This window comes from Periplaneta americana, chromosome 8, assembly GCF_040183065.1.
Source record: "Periplaneta americana isolate PAMFEO1 chromosome 8, P.americana_PAMFEO1_priV1, whole genome shotgun sequence".
NCBI classification, from domain to species: Eukaryota; Metazoa; Arthropoda; class Insecta; order Blattodea; family Blattidae; genus Periplaneta; species Periplaneta americana.
Genome location: NC_091124.1, coordinates 61,759,860 through 61,773,442, shown reverse-complemented (window position 1 = coordinate 61,773,442; position 13,583 = coordinate 61,759,860). Strand labels below are relative to the sequence as shown.

The 13,583-nt window shown below is 33.4% G+C and overlaps 1 protein-coding gene across 5 annotated transcripts in view; it reads left to right on the top strand.

Moving 5' to 3' along the window:
• Positions 1–13,583, top strand: part of LOC138704752 (GON-4-like protein) — a 65,006-nt gene that overhangs the window by 34,065 nt on the left and 17,358 nt on the right. For all 5 annotated transcript variants that reach the window (XR_011333422.1, XM_069832936.1, XM_069832937.1 and 2 more), the window contains 5 exons: positions 2,094–2,230; positions 4,109–4,135; positions 5,572–5,736; positions 7,500–7,701; positions 10,715–10,899. Coding sequence is in view for 4 of the 5 variants with exons in the window: in XM_069832936.1 (XP_069689037.1) it covers positions 2,094–2,230; positions 4,109–4,135; positions 5,572–5,736; positions 7,500–7,701; positions 10,715–10,894 (711 nt within the window). In the remaining variant the exon portion in view is untranslated. The remainder of the gene's footprint in view (positions 1–2,093; positions 2,231–4,108; positions 4,136–5,571; positions 5,737–7,499; positions 7,702–10,714; positions 10,900–13,583) is intronic.

Here is a 13,583-nt window from a genome sequence, read left to right as displayed (position 1 = left end):
ATCCGTTTTTGGTGCAATTTGGTCCCATCAAAATTTTGCTTGGAATGAAACATATCGGAAATCATTTTTTAGACACTTTTGTTATGTAACATTTTTCACAAAAATCAATAATAAGCGAGATATTTCGGTTTATTTAATTCAGACCCCCTTATAACCCCCCTTTTAAATAAAGTATTTTGAATGCCATATAGCCTGAAATCTAACTTACAACGAACTTAATTTATATTCCAATTTTCATCGAAATCCTTTCAAACATTATCGCGTGAAAAGGTAACAAACATCTAGACAGACAGACATACAAACAAAAATTTCAAAAAAGCGATTTTCGGTCTCAGGATGAATAATTATATATGTTAACAGCAATTATTTTTGGAAAATCGAAAATTACCAGAAAAATTTCGGTTACAGATTTATTATTAGTATATATTATATAAAAAAGATTGTTAACGGATGTAATCCGATAAGTAAGTTTTTAATTTGTTGTGGAGGCTCTTGAATCTCAGGAGGAACAACTTTTACAACAGCGCAACATAATCTGCTTGGCTCATTACCAATTCTTTGCATTGCATTTATTGCATATGACGTATTTTATTTATTTTAACATGATTCAATTGAGCATAGTTAAAATTTGAATTATAAAATAATGGAATGCTAGCTAACGTACTATTACTGCATACTAAATCAATACACTCTCCCTGTTCGTTAATTCTCTGAGATGAAAATTAATGTGTTCATAAAAATTATTTTAAGAAATACAGGAAACGAATATACAGAATAGCCTATCATGTTTTCTTTGCATAAGAATCTATTTTAATCTTACCTGTTCTCGATTCACTGAGAAGTTACTGTAATAACATTATAGTATTATGTCCATCTAGAGAAACTACACTTTCCAATGGTGAAATAATAATTAATTATACAAATCATTTAATTTAGCTTCCGATATTACTTCATACAAACACAGAAACATTCTCTGTAGGCTATGTTTAATAGTTTTCGATTGTTGTTGTCCAAAGCCCCTTATAGACGAAGTCATTTGTTTTTATTTAATTGCAGCGCCTCAGATGGCGTTATTTTAATTTTAAAACTCATTTATGTCATTAAATATCAGTCCTATCAAAATTTTGCATAGAATAAAAATTATCGGAAATCATTTTTAAAAAAACTTTTGTTATGTAACATTTTTCACGAAAATTAATAATACGGGAGATATTTCGATTTCTTTAATTCAACCCCCTTATAACCCCCCTTTTAAATAAAGTATTTTGAATGCCATATAGCCTAAAATCTAAGTTACAACGAACTTAATTTATATTCCAATTTTCATATAAATCGGTTCAGCCATTATCGCGTGAAAAGGTAACAAACATCCAGACAGACAGACAGATATACAAACAAAAATTTCAAAATTACGATTTTCGGTTTCAGGATGGTTAATTATACATGTTAACACCAATTATTTTTGGAAAATCGAAAATTACCAGAAAAATATTGGCTACAGATTTATTATTAGTATAGATTATGTTGGGGTTGTATCCGTTTTTTTGTGCTATGTATTTGATTGTGTTTAGCCCTTCCTTGTAATCGTGTTGGTTCATTGGTATGTTGAGTAGTCTGTGTAACATTGTGGAAGCCTATTGCGATAAAGAATGTAGAACCATAAACGGAATCTGCGATGGTGAAAGGAGCCTCTATATATTCGTATGCTTGTAAGGCAGTGAAATAAACACCTAATACAACTGTAAAGAATAGGCCTTATAGTGCTTGATTGTTCGGAATGCAGTTTGTTTGTGTTGTGTTGGGTAATTGGATGTGTTAATTGATTCAACAGATGGTTTCCTCATCCCCTTTTTCTTGCCATCCTTGATAATGGAGCTGATACATAGCTCCAAAACATTGGATATTTCCATATCCATTGCACAGTACAAGTACCCAAAAATCTCGCACCACTTTAATTGCCATGAAAGTCTCAAACTGTACTCATCAGTTGTGTATGAGAAAGTATTTGCAATTTGCTCGCACCAATTTTAACATTATTGAGTGTCCTAAGAGTACTAATGAGAAGTTCTTTCTTCTTCCTTTCTTCATTTTAGGTAAGTCTTAATCTTCTTGCTGGTGGTAATCCAAAGTCTGCCTTTTGTGCTGCGAATTTGGAAGGTGCACTTAATATAATAGAGTTATGGGAAAGAAAACTGAGTCCATCCTCTCCAGAAGCAGTAGAGATTAGGACGTAAGTAAACTTTTATGATTTGGCAGATAATTCATCATCACCATCCTCATCCTTTGTGTCCCCTTTATGGCGATCAAGTGTGAGATACCAGCCTCCAGTTTTCTCGATCATTCCACATATTCTCGTTCATTACTTCCACCCAGAACTTCCCCCATCTTTTCACAGACTGTTTCACCTGATCTTTCCATCTTGTCCTAGATCTTCCGAGAGGTCTCCATGTACTAACTTTTAATGTTAGTGTTTTCTGTGGTAGTCTTTCTTCACCCATCCTCATAACATGTCCAAACCACCTAATTCCGTTACCTTTCTGTCTATCTTTCAGTTTTTCAGTTTCCAAAATATTTCTTTTCTTCATTGTGTATTCTGTCTCATGTTTTCTACGTCAAAACTGGTTCAAAATATGATATACATAATTTCTTTGCAATTTTTACACGTATATCTTTACTCCATAACAAAACTTACTAGATCGTAGCATGTAGAACTGGTATATATTTTTATATATACCAGTTCTACATGCTACATGTTCCATTTTTCCATGTTTATTCATTTCACTTCATAAATAAGTAAAATTTTCCACTTCTTCCAAATATTTCCCATTTAATAAATAATTTTATAGTCATTTGGTTTGAGTTTCTTAATATCTTCATTACATACTATATTTTATTCTCATTTATCTTTAACCCATACTCGGTCATTACTATATTCAATTTTTTAAATATTGATTCTAATTAAGTATTATGCCATCTGCCTCTCCATAATTGCCATAGCAGCCCAGAATCGTCCTCATTCTCGTCTAATTTAGGTTCTAACCACATGAATAAAAGATAGAAAGATCTGGATATCATCCACCAATATTGAATATCAGGTAGAAGTATTGAATAATTTCAAGGGAAAAATTGTTCCGGTGCGGGTATCGATCTGGGACCTCTGGTTGAATGTACCAGCGCTTTGTCAACTGAGCTACCCGGGAACTCCACCTGACACCGTCTCAACTTTTCCCTTTATATCCACACAACTCGCTTGGGCTGACGAAACGTAAGAGACCCACATCGAGGCACACAATCTCTGTGTGACTTGGAATTGTGGTTTTCTGTTAACGTACACAGTGACGTATAAATTATGCAAATCTCGTCTTTCAGGTAAAGCTTCCTGTAAAGCAAATTTGAATAATTTCAAGGGAAAAATTGTTCCGGGGCCGGGTATCGATCCCGGGACCTCTGGTTGAACGTACCAGCGCTCTGCCAACTGAGCTACCCGGGAACTCCACCCGACACCGTCTCAACTTTTCCCTTTATATCCACACAACTCGCGTGGGCTGACGAAATGCCAGAGACCCACATCGAGTGCACACAATCTCTGTGGGTCTCTAGCGTTTCGTCAGCCCACGCGAGTTTTACAGGAAGCTTTACCTGAAAGACTAGATTTGCATAATATATACGTCACTGTGTACGTTAACAGAAAACCACAATTCCAAGTCACACAGAGATTGTGTGCACTCGATGTGGGTCTCTGGCATTTCGTCAGCTCACGCGAGTTGTGTGGATATAAAGGGAAAAGTTGAGACGGTGTCGGGTGGAGTTCCCAGGTAGCTCAGTTGGCAGAATGCTGGTACGTTCAACCAGAGGTCCCGGGATCGATACCCGGCCCCGGAACAATTTTTCCCTTGAAATTATTCAAATCTGCTTTACAGGAACCTTTACCTGAAAGACTAGATTTGCAGGTAGAAGTATTGCTTAACTGAAGAAATATTAATTTATTGAAGATGCAGTACTTATCAAATAATACAATACTTGATTGAACATTGTATGAACTTACGTAGTAAAGTTCGTATGCTTGTTTTATTTTTATTGAACTAATTGTGTGTATTTTTCATTTCAGGTTTATGCAGAGGGAAATAGATATGGCGTAAGTTTGCATTTAAATATATTTTAAGGCTTTTAAATTGTTTTGGCATGGTAGTGAGCACAAGAGTTTCAGCAGTTAAGTTTAGATGCAGTTTCTAGTATTCTAAAAGATATTTTTGTTGATAAAAAGTTTATGATTTAAAACAAAAGTGGGATTATAAAAAAAGTTTCAAATTTATTTATACATACAGTTTACAGTAATTGGAAGGTACTTTTCTTCAAAAAATGAGTTATGCTTGTGTGTAGTAGGATTCCATGTAATTTAATCCTATGATGAAACACGTGATAATATGAACAGTCTAAGTGCTATGACAGATTTTAGATTTGGCATACAAAGGGAAGTATATGCTAAAAAGAGATTTTAAACTGCTCTCCTGAACAATTTACTGAAGTGGACCGAGCTCGTTCTTTTTCTGTACCCTGCAGTTATGTTTGTGGAAATAAGAGAGATCAGGTAATTAATAAAATTTTACTTAAACGATATAATTTTTCCCCAAAGATTGACGTAATTTTACATTATAATTACTACACAATATATCTTTAAATGTAAAGAACATATTTCATTACTAGAACTAATGTCTAGCATATGTCTGCGTTTAAGTAAACATTCCACTAAATGTCTCTTCAGTGTGGCGAAAAATCATTTTTCTGAAATCTATGACCGATCTTAATAACAGAAGAATCTCTTTTCTTGACAGCAGAAGAAGTGCTATCAGTATTAGCGCATTGCACTAGATACAACTTTCAATATTTATTTACTGACATGGTCGGATATACTTTAATGGCAGTAAACTGCGACGTGGAAGGCATCAGGAAACCACAGCATTAGTATCCCTAGTTAAATCAAAAGAAGAGAAGAATAGGTTCACTAACAAAGCATTGCCTGTAGGTGAAAAGAAGAGTAATCTGTGAAATTATTATGGTGCTATATTCTTCAATATTCTTTGTCTTAATGAATTCTTATTTGCCATTGATTAAATTGCAGTAATAGAGGCTATGAGAATTATACCAGTACAGGAGTAATATTGCTTTGTCTGTGAAAACTCTGTAATGCATACAATACTTTCTGAATGATATCCAGTGAACAAAAACAGCTCAAAATGAAGTAGCCTCAATGAAAACATTCTGGAGTCAAGAAAGTTACCCAGCCCAATCAGACAGGGAACTTTGAACATTAGAAGGATATAAGTAATATATATTATAAATTATATTAGTATACATTTTGATAAAAGTTTTGGTCTATTGCCTTGTCAAGCAATTACAACTTCACATTGAAGTCTCTCTCACCCTCTCTCTCCCCCTTCTCTCTCAAAAAAAATAAAGGAGAGTGATTGTTTCAGAATATGCCCTTTCAACTTCCTTTATGTAAATGTAGCTACTTGATATGTTTTTAAGATTGTTCTTTTGACTGAGGAGGGAATGCCATGTGTGTTTCAGGTTGGAGTATAAACGGAAGAAACAAATGTACCAAAGTCAGTTTCCACCTCAGATGTTAGAGTTGGTCAGCCAGAGTGAAGTTTTCTTGTATCCATTACTTTTACCACCTTATCCATTTAGATGTGATGGTTTCTGCAAGCCTTTCTACCTTCTGTCTGAAGATTCGTAAGTAAATTATGTGTAAAGCACACTACAGGGTGTCCGAAAAGTCTCCACACATAGGGAATGTCAATTAAATATAGAGATGTCACATAAAGTGCTCAATATAACGGCCTTAGAAAGTCAGACACAGGTTAGTGAATGTTTTCGAACCTGTTCCAATGCAAAAGCTGCAAAATATCCATCCTTATATGACAGACTTGACGATAAGAGCTTTTGGGGGAAATCAAGAAATTTCAATTTTTAGTGCATTCTAGAGGTGACAACTGAGACTACAGAACTGTCCAATCACAGAAAAAATAAAATAAAATGGAACACATTTGGTACACTAATTAAAAACCAGGAATGTTCAGGTATTAAAACTTGTTTTTCTCGATAATGATGTTTCATGACATTCCGTGTTTTCTCTTGTCACCTCTCACATGTTGAGAATCCCGAATTTCTCCCTGGTCACCCCAGAGGTAGAAATCAAGGTGTGTGAGATCTGGGGAGCGGGTTGGTCACATTGAGCACACTATGTGACATTTTTATTTTGAACTTACACATCTTATGTATGGAAACTTTTGGGACACACCGTACAGTGTATGAGTTCATCTTTCAAAATTGCTTCCATTCTTTTGAACTGAATAGAATTGCTTTGGGATATCAGAATGGCTTTGTGATATGATGAAAGCAGTCCTGACATATATTTCGTACAGTGATACAATATATTACTCTGAGGGTAGTCACAACCATTTCTATCCAAATTTATAAACTAATAATAGATGACGTGTTATTGCTGAGTTGTGGGAAAGAGTGACTTTGAAATTTAGAAATAGTTTTTCACTTTCTTGGAACAGGACGAGCTGACATACATGATTGTAATTGTGTTGAACTGTTTTTTTTTTTTTGGAGCATACAGAATTTTCAAATAAGTTAAGAATAGATGTATATATGTTCAGTTGGCAATCTGGTGACTTGTTGGAACCTCATAAGTGACACCAGTAAGGCATCAGTTAAGAGACAACTAAATCAAGAGATAATGGGTTAGGGTGGCCAGTTTCTTTCCCCCTCCATTGCATACATCGCTGACTATAATAGTTAACTAATCAGACTTGAAATGTATGCAACAAATGTTCTTTCTCTGACACATGTCATCAAGCGAAATGTACTGCCTGATAAAAGAGTATCAGCCAGAACCTCTTTCATTGTTTGTTTGAAATTATGAGTCGTAAGAAGAAATTACTTATTTAAATCGATTGATATTTATGATAAAATAGCAAAACTCATATTTTCGTTTCTCTTTTTAAACACAATGAATTTTACCGCACAGTAGTGTATTCAAATGAAAATTTTGTTTGTTAACTCACATGAAAAATATTAAATTGCTTAGTCGAACATCAACAATTTAAACATAATTTGGACTCTCGTTTTTAACACAACAATTTTGATAAAATCGTTGATATTGTTGATAATGACTTATTTGAATAGAGAGAGAGTTAACCCAAGAAGTTTCATGAATAAACTTGTAAAATTCATATAAGTTTAAAACTTAAAAAAAGAGAGAGAAGTAGCTCACTTTGTTGTAGTAGTGTAATATAAAGTACAGTGATTATAAACGTCCTTAATGCGTTGTTATAAAAGAGAGATAAAAGCATTTTCAACAGTTAAGTTATTTAATATATCTGAAGAAAAATACCGGAACACACAGTGAAAATCTGATAAAATTAAAACACACAATGTCTAGCAGCCCGTTTCTGTGTGATTTGTCTAATTTTTATTATTTTCAGATTGATAGCAATAGGCCTGGAACAATTTGTAGCTCATTTAAAAGCTACATCACCACTGCCAGCAACGACACCATCTCAGAACAAGGGGTTACTTACACAAGCACTGTCATTAGTAGCCACTTATTTATTACCAAGAAGAGATCCGAAGCATCTTTATTTTCATGTGCGTAAATCAAGACTGATCAACTCAAATCCGATACAGGTATAATCTTTCATCTTCTCTTAAATTCATGCACAAAAAGCAGCATTTAGCACTGAGTGTTTTTGTTATTTTAATGTATTTGATTTATTTATAATTGAAATATTTAAAGAACCAGTACTACTGCTGTTCTTTTAAAAGAGATTGAAGACATTCGAGAAGCCAGTGACAGAGGAGAACTAATGCTACTGACATTACTAGACTCCAGCAAAGCTTTTGACACACTTAACACATATCTCCTTTTATGTAAACTCAAAAACTACAATCTTTCTAACAGTGCCGTAGCTTGGTTTGATTCCTACCTTCGCGAATGCCAACAATGTGTATCAGCCTGTGGTCATTCTTCCAATTGGTGTACTGTACAGGCTGGAATCCCTCAGGACTCAGTTCTTGGGCCATTACTTTTTACGCTTTACTTAAATGACGTAACAAAGATCTTAAAATATTCTAAACACCACATATACGCTGATAACTTACAACTTTACATTCATTCCCGAACTTGTACAATAATTACTCTGTGATCAAAATTAATGAAGATCAAGCATCTGTAGCTCAATGAGCACAAAAATTTTGACTCAGACTAAATCCAGACAAATCACAAGCCATAATAATGGGCATTAAACAAAATAGATCTAGGCACTGTATCAAATATAAAAATAAGTAATACCACAATTACATATAGTAAAACAGTAAAAAATTTAGGAGTATATTTAGATTCAAATTTAAATTTTGAAAGTCAAGTGACCTACATAAGTAAGAAAACTTTTTATATAATTCATTCCCTCAAACACTTAACCAACGTTCTACCTCTCAGCCTCAAAAAGAATCTCATCTAAACTTAAGTGATGCCCCACTTCGATTATTGCAATTCTCTGTTTACGAATCTAAATACTGATCTTGCCCACAGGTTACAGTGTGTTCACAATATCTGCGTTCGTTTTGTTTGTAACATTAGAAAATTCGATCATGTAACACCTTTACTAGAATTGTCTTGGAATCCACTTAAAGAAAGAAGATTCTTCAACTCTCTCTTATTACTATTTAAAATCATCCAGACCTCCACACCCTCTTACCTAGCATCTCGTTTTGTGTACCTTTCACTACCTTGAACCAGGAACATATACCTCCTCTCTATTCCTCTGCACAAACATCTTTCTACTTATCATCTTCCAGCATATTGATTTCACGGCTCTGGAATTCTCTCCCTGACCATGTCAGAGACAGTCGGACAATATCAGAGTTCAGATTTGAATTAAGAAATCACATTCTAGTTCATGGTATTGTTTGTTGAACACCTGTTAGGTTGCGCAACTTCGGCTTAACCCATGACATATAATAAATATTGTAACTATGCTGTTGTAAAATTGACAATTAATATGTAATGTATTTATTATTGTTACGATTACTATTATTATTATTATTATTATTATTATTATCATCATCATCATCATCATCATCATCATCATCATTATCAGTTGTTACTGTCATCATTGCTATCTTTGTTTTCTTTCTTTTTTTCTTGTATTAGCTTGATGAGAGCTCTATACTAGTGTTCTTTTGACCCTGTTGACCCTCTATAAGGCTTTAATTTAATTTGTATTATTTTCATCAGTGTTTATATTTTTTTCTATTTATATGTGCTATCTGGTAGGATGGAAGCGAAGACCTTATGGCCTTAATCCTGTCTGATTAAATAAATAAATACATACTCTTAAACCATAATCATGAGAAACATTATGCAAAATATTTGTTGGAACTGAGAACTCTAATGTAAATACATTTTATAAACATGTTTATTTCTGAATTAATGTGTTAAAAAGATTATGGAATAAAAAATTACCATGTAAAATAATAATTCTTCCTTCTTTCGCATTACGTCTGCAGCTTGTTATGTCCATTCATGACTGCTGTGTAAGCTTACCTTTAAATCTTAGTTTTGGACATTCTAAATTTCCCTTTTAATTTGATTTCCAATCTTTAATTCTGGTCACTAATCTGTTGTCCTCCATATAATCAATATGTTAATTCCATTTAATTTTCCCATCCATTATTCAATTATAATTATGGTAGAGGACTTTTCCATTCATACTATGCTAAGAATTAGTCCAAGGACTGTCATTGAACACTGTATCTATATATATATTTTGTCACTATGGATTCCAGATTTGGTAGAGGTGTTCAAAATAATCAATATGTGATTAGAAACTCGAAATGTTTCTGGTATAAGTTATAGTCAATAGTAAATAAATGTCATTATAATGCTGGGTAATGGGGTAACCAATCGTGCATAAATATATTTTGGGCTTCCTTTTAAGCGTGAGAAATGAATCTGAATCTCAAATTTATTGATATTGACGTAGTCTTTTCCTATAATTATATCATACAGTAGAGCCCTATATGAAACAATAGATGAATGCACTACTGTTTGCACTATAGCTGCTACCAAAAGTTCAAGAACATTATATTTTAAAATAATGCGTGCTGTTATTTTAAGATCAGCCATCAGAAATTTCATGAAAACTTTTTCTTTAATAGAGATACAATATCTCTTTTCTTTTAGAAGTACAGAATTTTATCTATAGTTTTAAATAATGAGAAATATTTGAGAAGGCTTGGACAGTCGGAATATTTTGATGATTGTTTGTTTGTAGAAATGTACATTGTTCAGTACAATTTATAAACGAAACATTCTTTTTACAAAAATTTCAAAGACTGGTTGGAACCTCATAAATGACACCAATAAGACATCACTCATGAGGTAACTAAGCTAGGAGATAATGGTGTAGGGTGGCCACTTCCTTTCCCCTCTTCATTGCATACATCACTGACTAGTATTTAAGGGTATTCATTCATTCATTCATTCATTCATTCATTCATTCATTCATTCATTCAGTCATTCATTCATAGTCTTTTACCCAACTACAAACCCAACAGTCTTCAACCTTTCTATTTTCCGCAATTCTTTTAGTTTTAAGGTATTAATAAAATTATAATTAGTATTATTATTCTTTTACAGTATTACTTTCAACATAATATAGCTCCAAAAACAGATCACTATGTCATTCCATTCACTCCCAACTTGGTGAGACCACCTAACAAGCAGCCGAAGGAATTACTTCCAGGAGTCTGGAAGGAATATGTTTATCCCAAGAAAATCAAGTCCAATGTTACTAGTCTCTTGCTGTTGAATTGTTGATTAAGGTATTGTGCAAATATTATGCATTACTTAATTATAAAATCGAACTTTTATTTTGTGACACTTCAGAATTATAAGTTATTGAATAATTGTATTAAAATATGACTACAATAAACTTCAATTACAAAGAAATAAGCATTGAATAATTGTATTCAAATTCATTGTTGTTGTGAGTTGGAATTCACCAGTAGTGATATGGGATCTGCGCGATTTTCGAGTTGAATCGAAGTTCAATGACTAAGTAGCTACTTTTAAAAATTAATTGACTAATTATATTCCCAGTTATTGCTAATAAAATAATTTAAATTAATAAACTGGGTCGATTTTCTAGTGATCAACTTCAAAATTCAAGCTACTCTTCACAACCATGTTCTCTTTGCAAGGAAAATAGGTATTCTTGCTTGCAATGGTACTATCTTTTCGATACTGTATGCAAATTTTGTAATACCTGCAGAATCTTTCTAATATAACAATAGGTTACAGATGTGAAGATACCTTATCCTGACATATATAATGTTAAATGTATGTACACACACATACACTACATACATACACTCAGGCATGCACAAGTTTTTACACAAAGGTTTCCAGATTCTTTCCATAAAAATTAAATTACCTACCTACCTGAGATTTTGATTACTTCTGCCACTTTCATATTTGTTCTCTTAGGAGTTGATGCACCGATCGTGCATATTTATTTCTGCTGGAAGAATTGTTATAATTCTTTTGTTTATAATGGTGTTTCCATTGTTTGAAATTTTTCCTGAACCTCCACCTTGAAGTCAAATATCCACCATTTTATCTTACTTTTCAGTTTGGAGAGAAAGAAGAAATTACAAGTGGCGCAATTCAGTTCAATTTATTAGTCCATTAAGCATAGAAACAGGCTTTGTCAATATAATCATACATAGGATACCAGTACATTAAAGAAATAAAGAACAAGCTACAATGAAAACTAACAAAATATAACTAAATTTATTAATTAAGAAACTAATTAATTCACTCGAATTTGTGTTTAGAAGCTCTCCAACAGGATAAAGAGGATTTTTAGATAACCAATTATAAAATATTGTTTTAAAATGTTTGACAGGTAAATTGTAATAATGACTAGGAGATTATCCGTTTGGCAAATAGAGTTCTTGGGGACCACTATTGTGTTGTTGCATGCAAGAAACTGCTGCACAACAGGGGCGAATGCTAGTCCACGAAAGTTAGGCTTGCTCTTTTATTCATAGGGGAAGATGGGAGGATATAATAATTCATAATTAATAAAAATAATCAGTTCCACATAAATAATTTATTTTATAATTATGAAATCATTATGAGTCATTCTAGATTTATAGGCTCTATATGATTTATGCCTTATATTTCTACTTATGGTATAACTAATACTCCTTTATTTTTGGGTTATAAATCATATAAGGTATTTGATTCTATTCGTTTATCAGATGTAGAAGTTCGATATAATATAACAAACATGGCCAACAAAACAGTTTATTTAGTTTTTTCGACCCTGCCAATCAATGCATATTGTTGTATTGAGCTGCACTGAATGAGCGCACATATTCTCTATGTCTGTCTTCGCTTGAATAGTCCTTCAGGAAAATGGATTTAATAATAAGGTTTCAATAACACAATTCCGAACTCATTGCAATACTTCAAATTAATGTTTAAGAATTAATAATACATGCAGCAGCTAACACATGCATTCCGCTCATACAATTACATTGCACTCGCAAATCACAGCACATTCCTGCTGTCAATACTGCTCTGTGTAACGTTAAATAGTCGTTGGTGTAGCTCTCGGACCAGAGCTTCAAATAAAACAACAGAAGCATGTGCGCGTGCGCCTAGGACGGACTAAGGAGGAAGGCAGTTGCGCGCGCATCATGTTCTCGCTATTTCTACATCTTTCCTGTACCTCTGAGAAACGAGCAAGCGTTGCGATACTTGCAGTGTACAAACCTGCGGATGGTAATACGCCTATACAGTATTCCAAAAATCAAAAGAAATTTTAATGTACGTAATCCCATTTTGAGAAATACACATCCTACGAAAATATTGGGCTTGCGTGGCAAGCATAGCATGCCCGGAGAAATCACTCCTGCTGCACAATCATAGTAGTGTAAGCCAGAATACCTATTATCACTGCCTCGTGTGCACATTTATCTAAATGCTCTCATAAGACTCATGCTACCGGTTAGTTAGGTGAGACTTAGAGGAAGTGTGACAACATAATCGAAAAGCTGATACAATATATGTCAATCAAAGCATTATATAAAATAGCAAATTTTATTAACAGTGTATATTACTGTAAACAGTGTCCACAACTTTGTCACTGAGTATGTCTTATACGTCAAAACTGTGGGCATTGTTAATATAGGTCTACTGTGTGTGACTCACTGATTGTTATTTCTTCATTGTTTTTATACATCAGTTTCTTATGGCGATGTTAAATTCTATGTCATTCATTCGTAGTGTTCTGCCCAAGGGCAGGTCTTTCACTGCAAATCCAACATTCTCCAGTCTTTCTTATTTTCTGCCTTCCTCTTAGTCTCCATATCCAGAAAAACACATGCTCTTGAATATATTAATCATTTGTTAGTTTACTGTTGCAAGATACTGTCTGCAATGTTCATTAGGTAGCTACTCATTATTTCGCTTCACTTACTAGCATAGTATACATTTT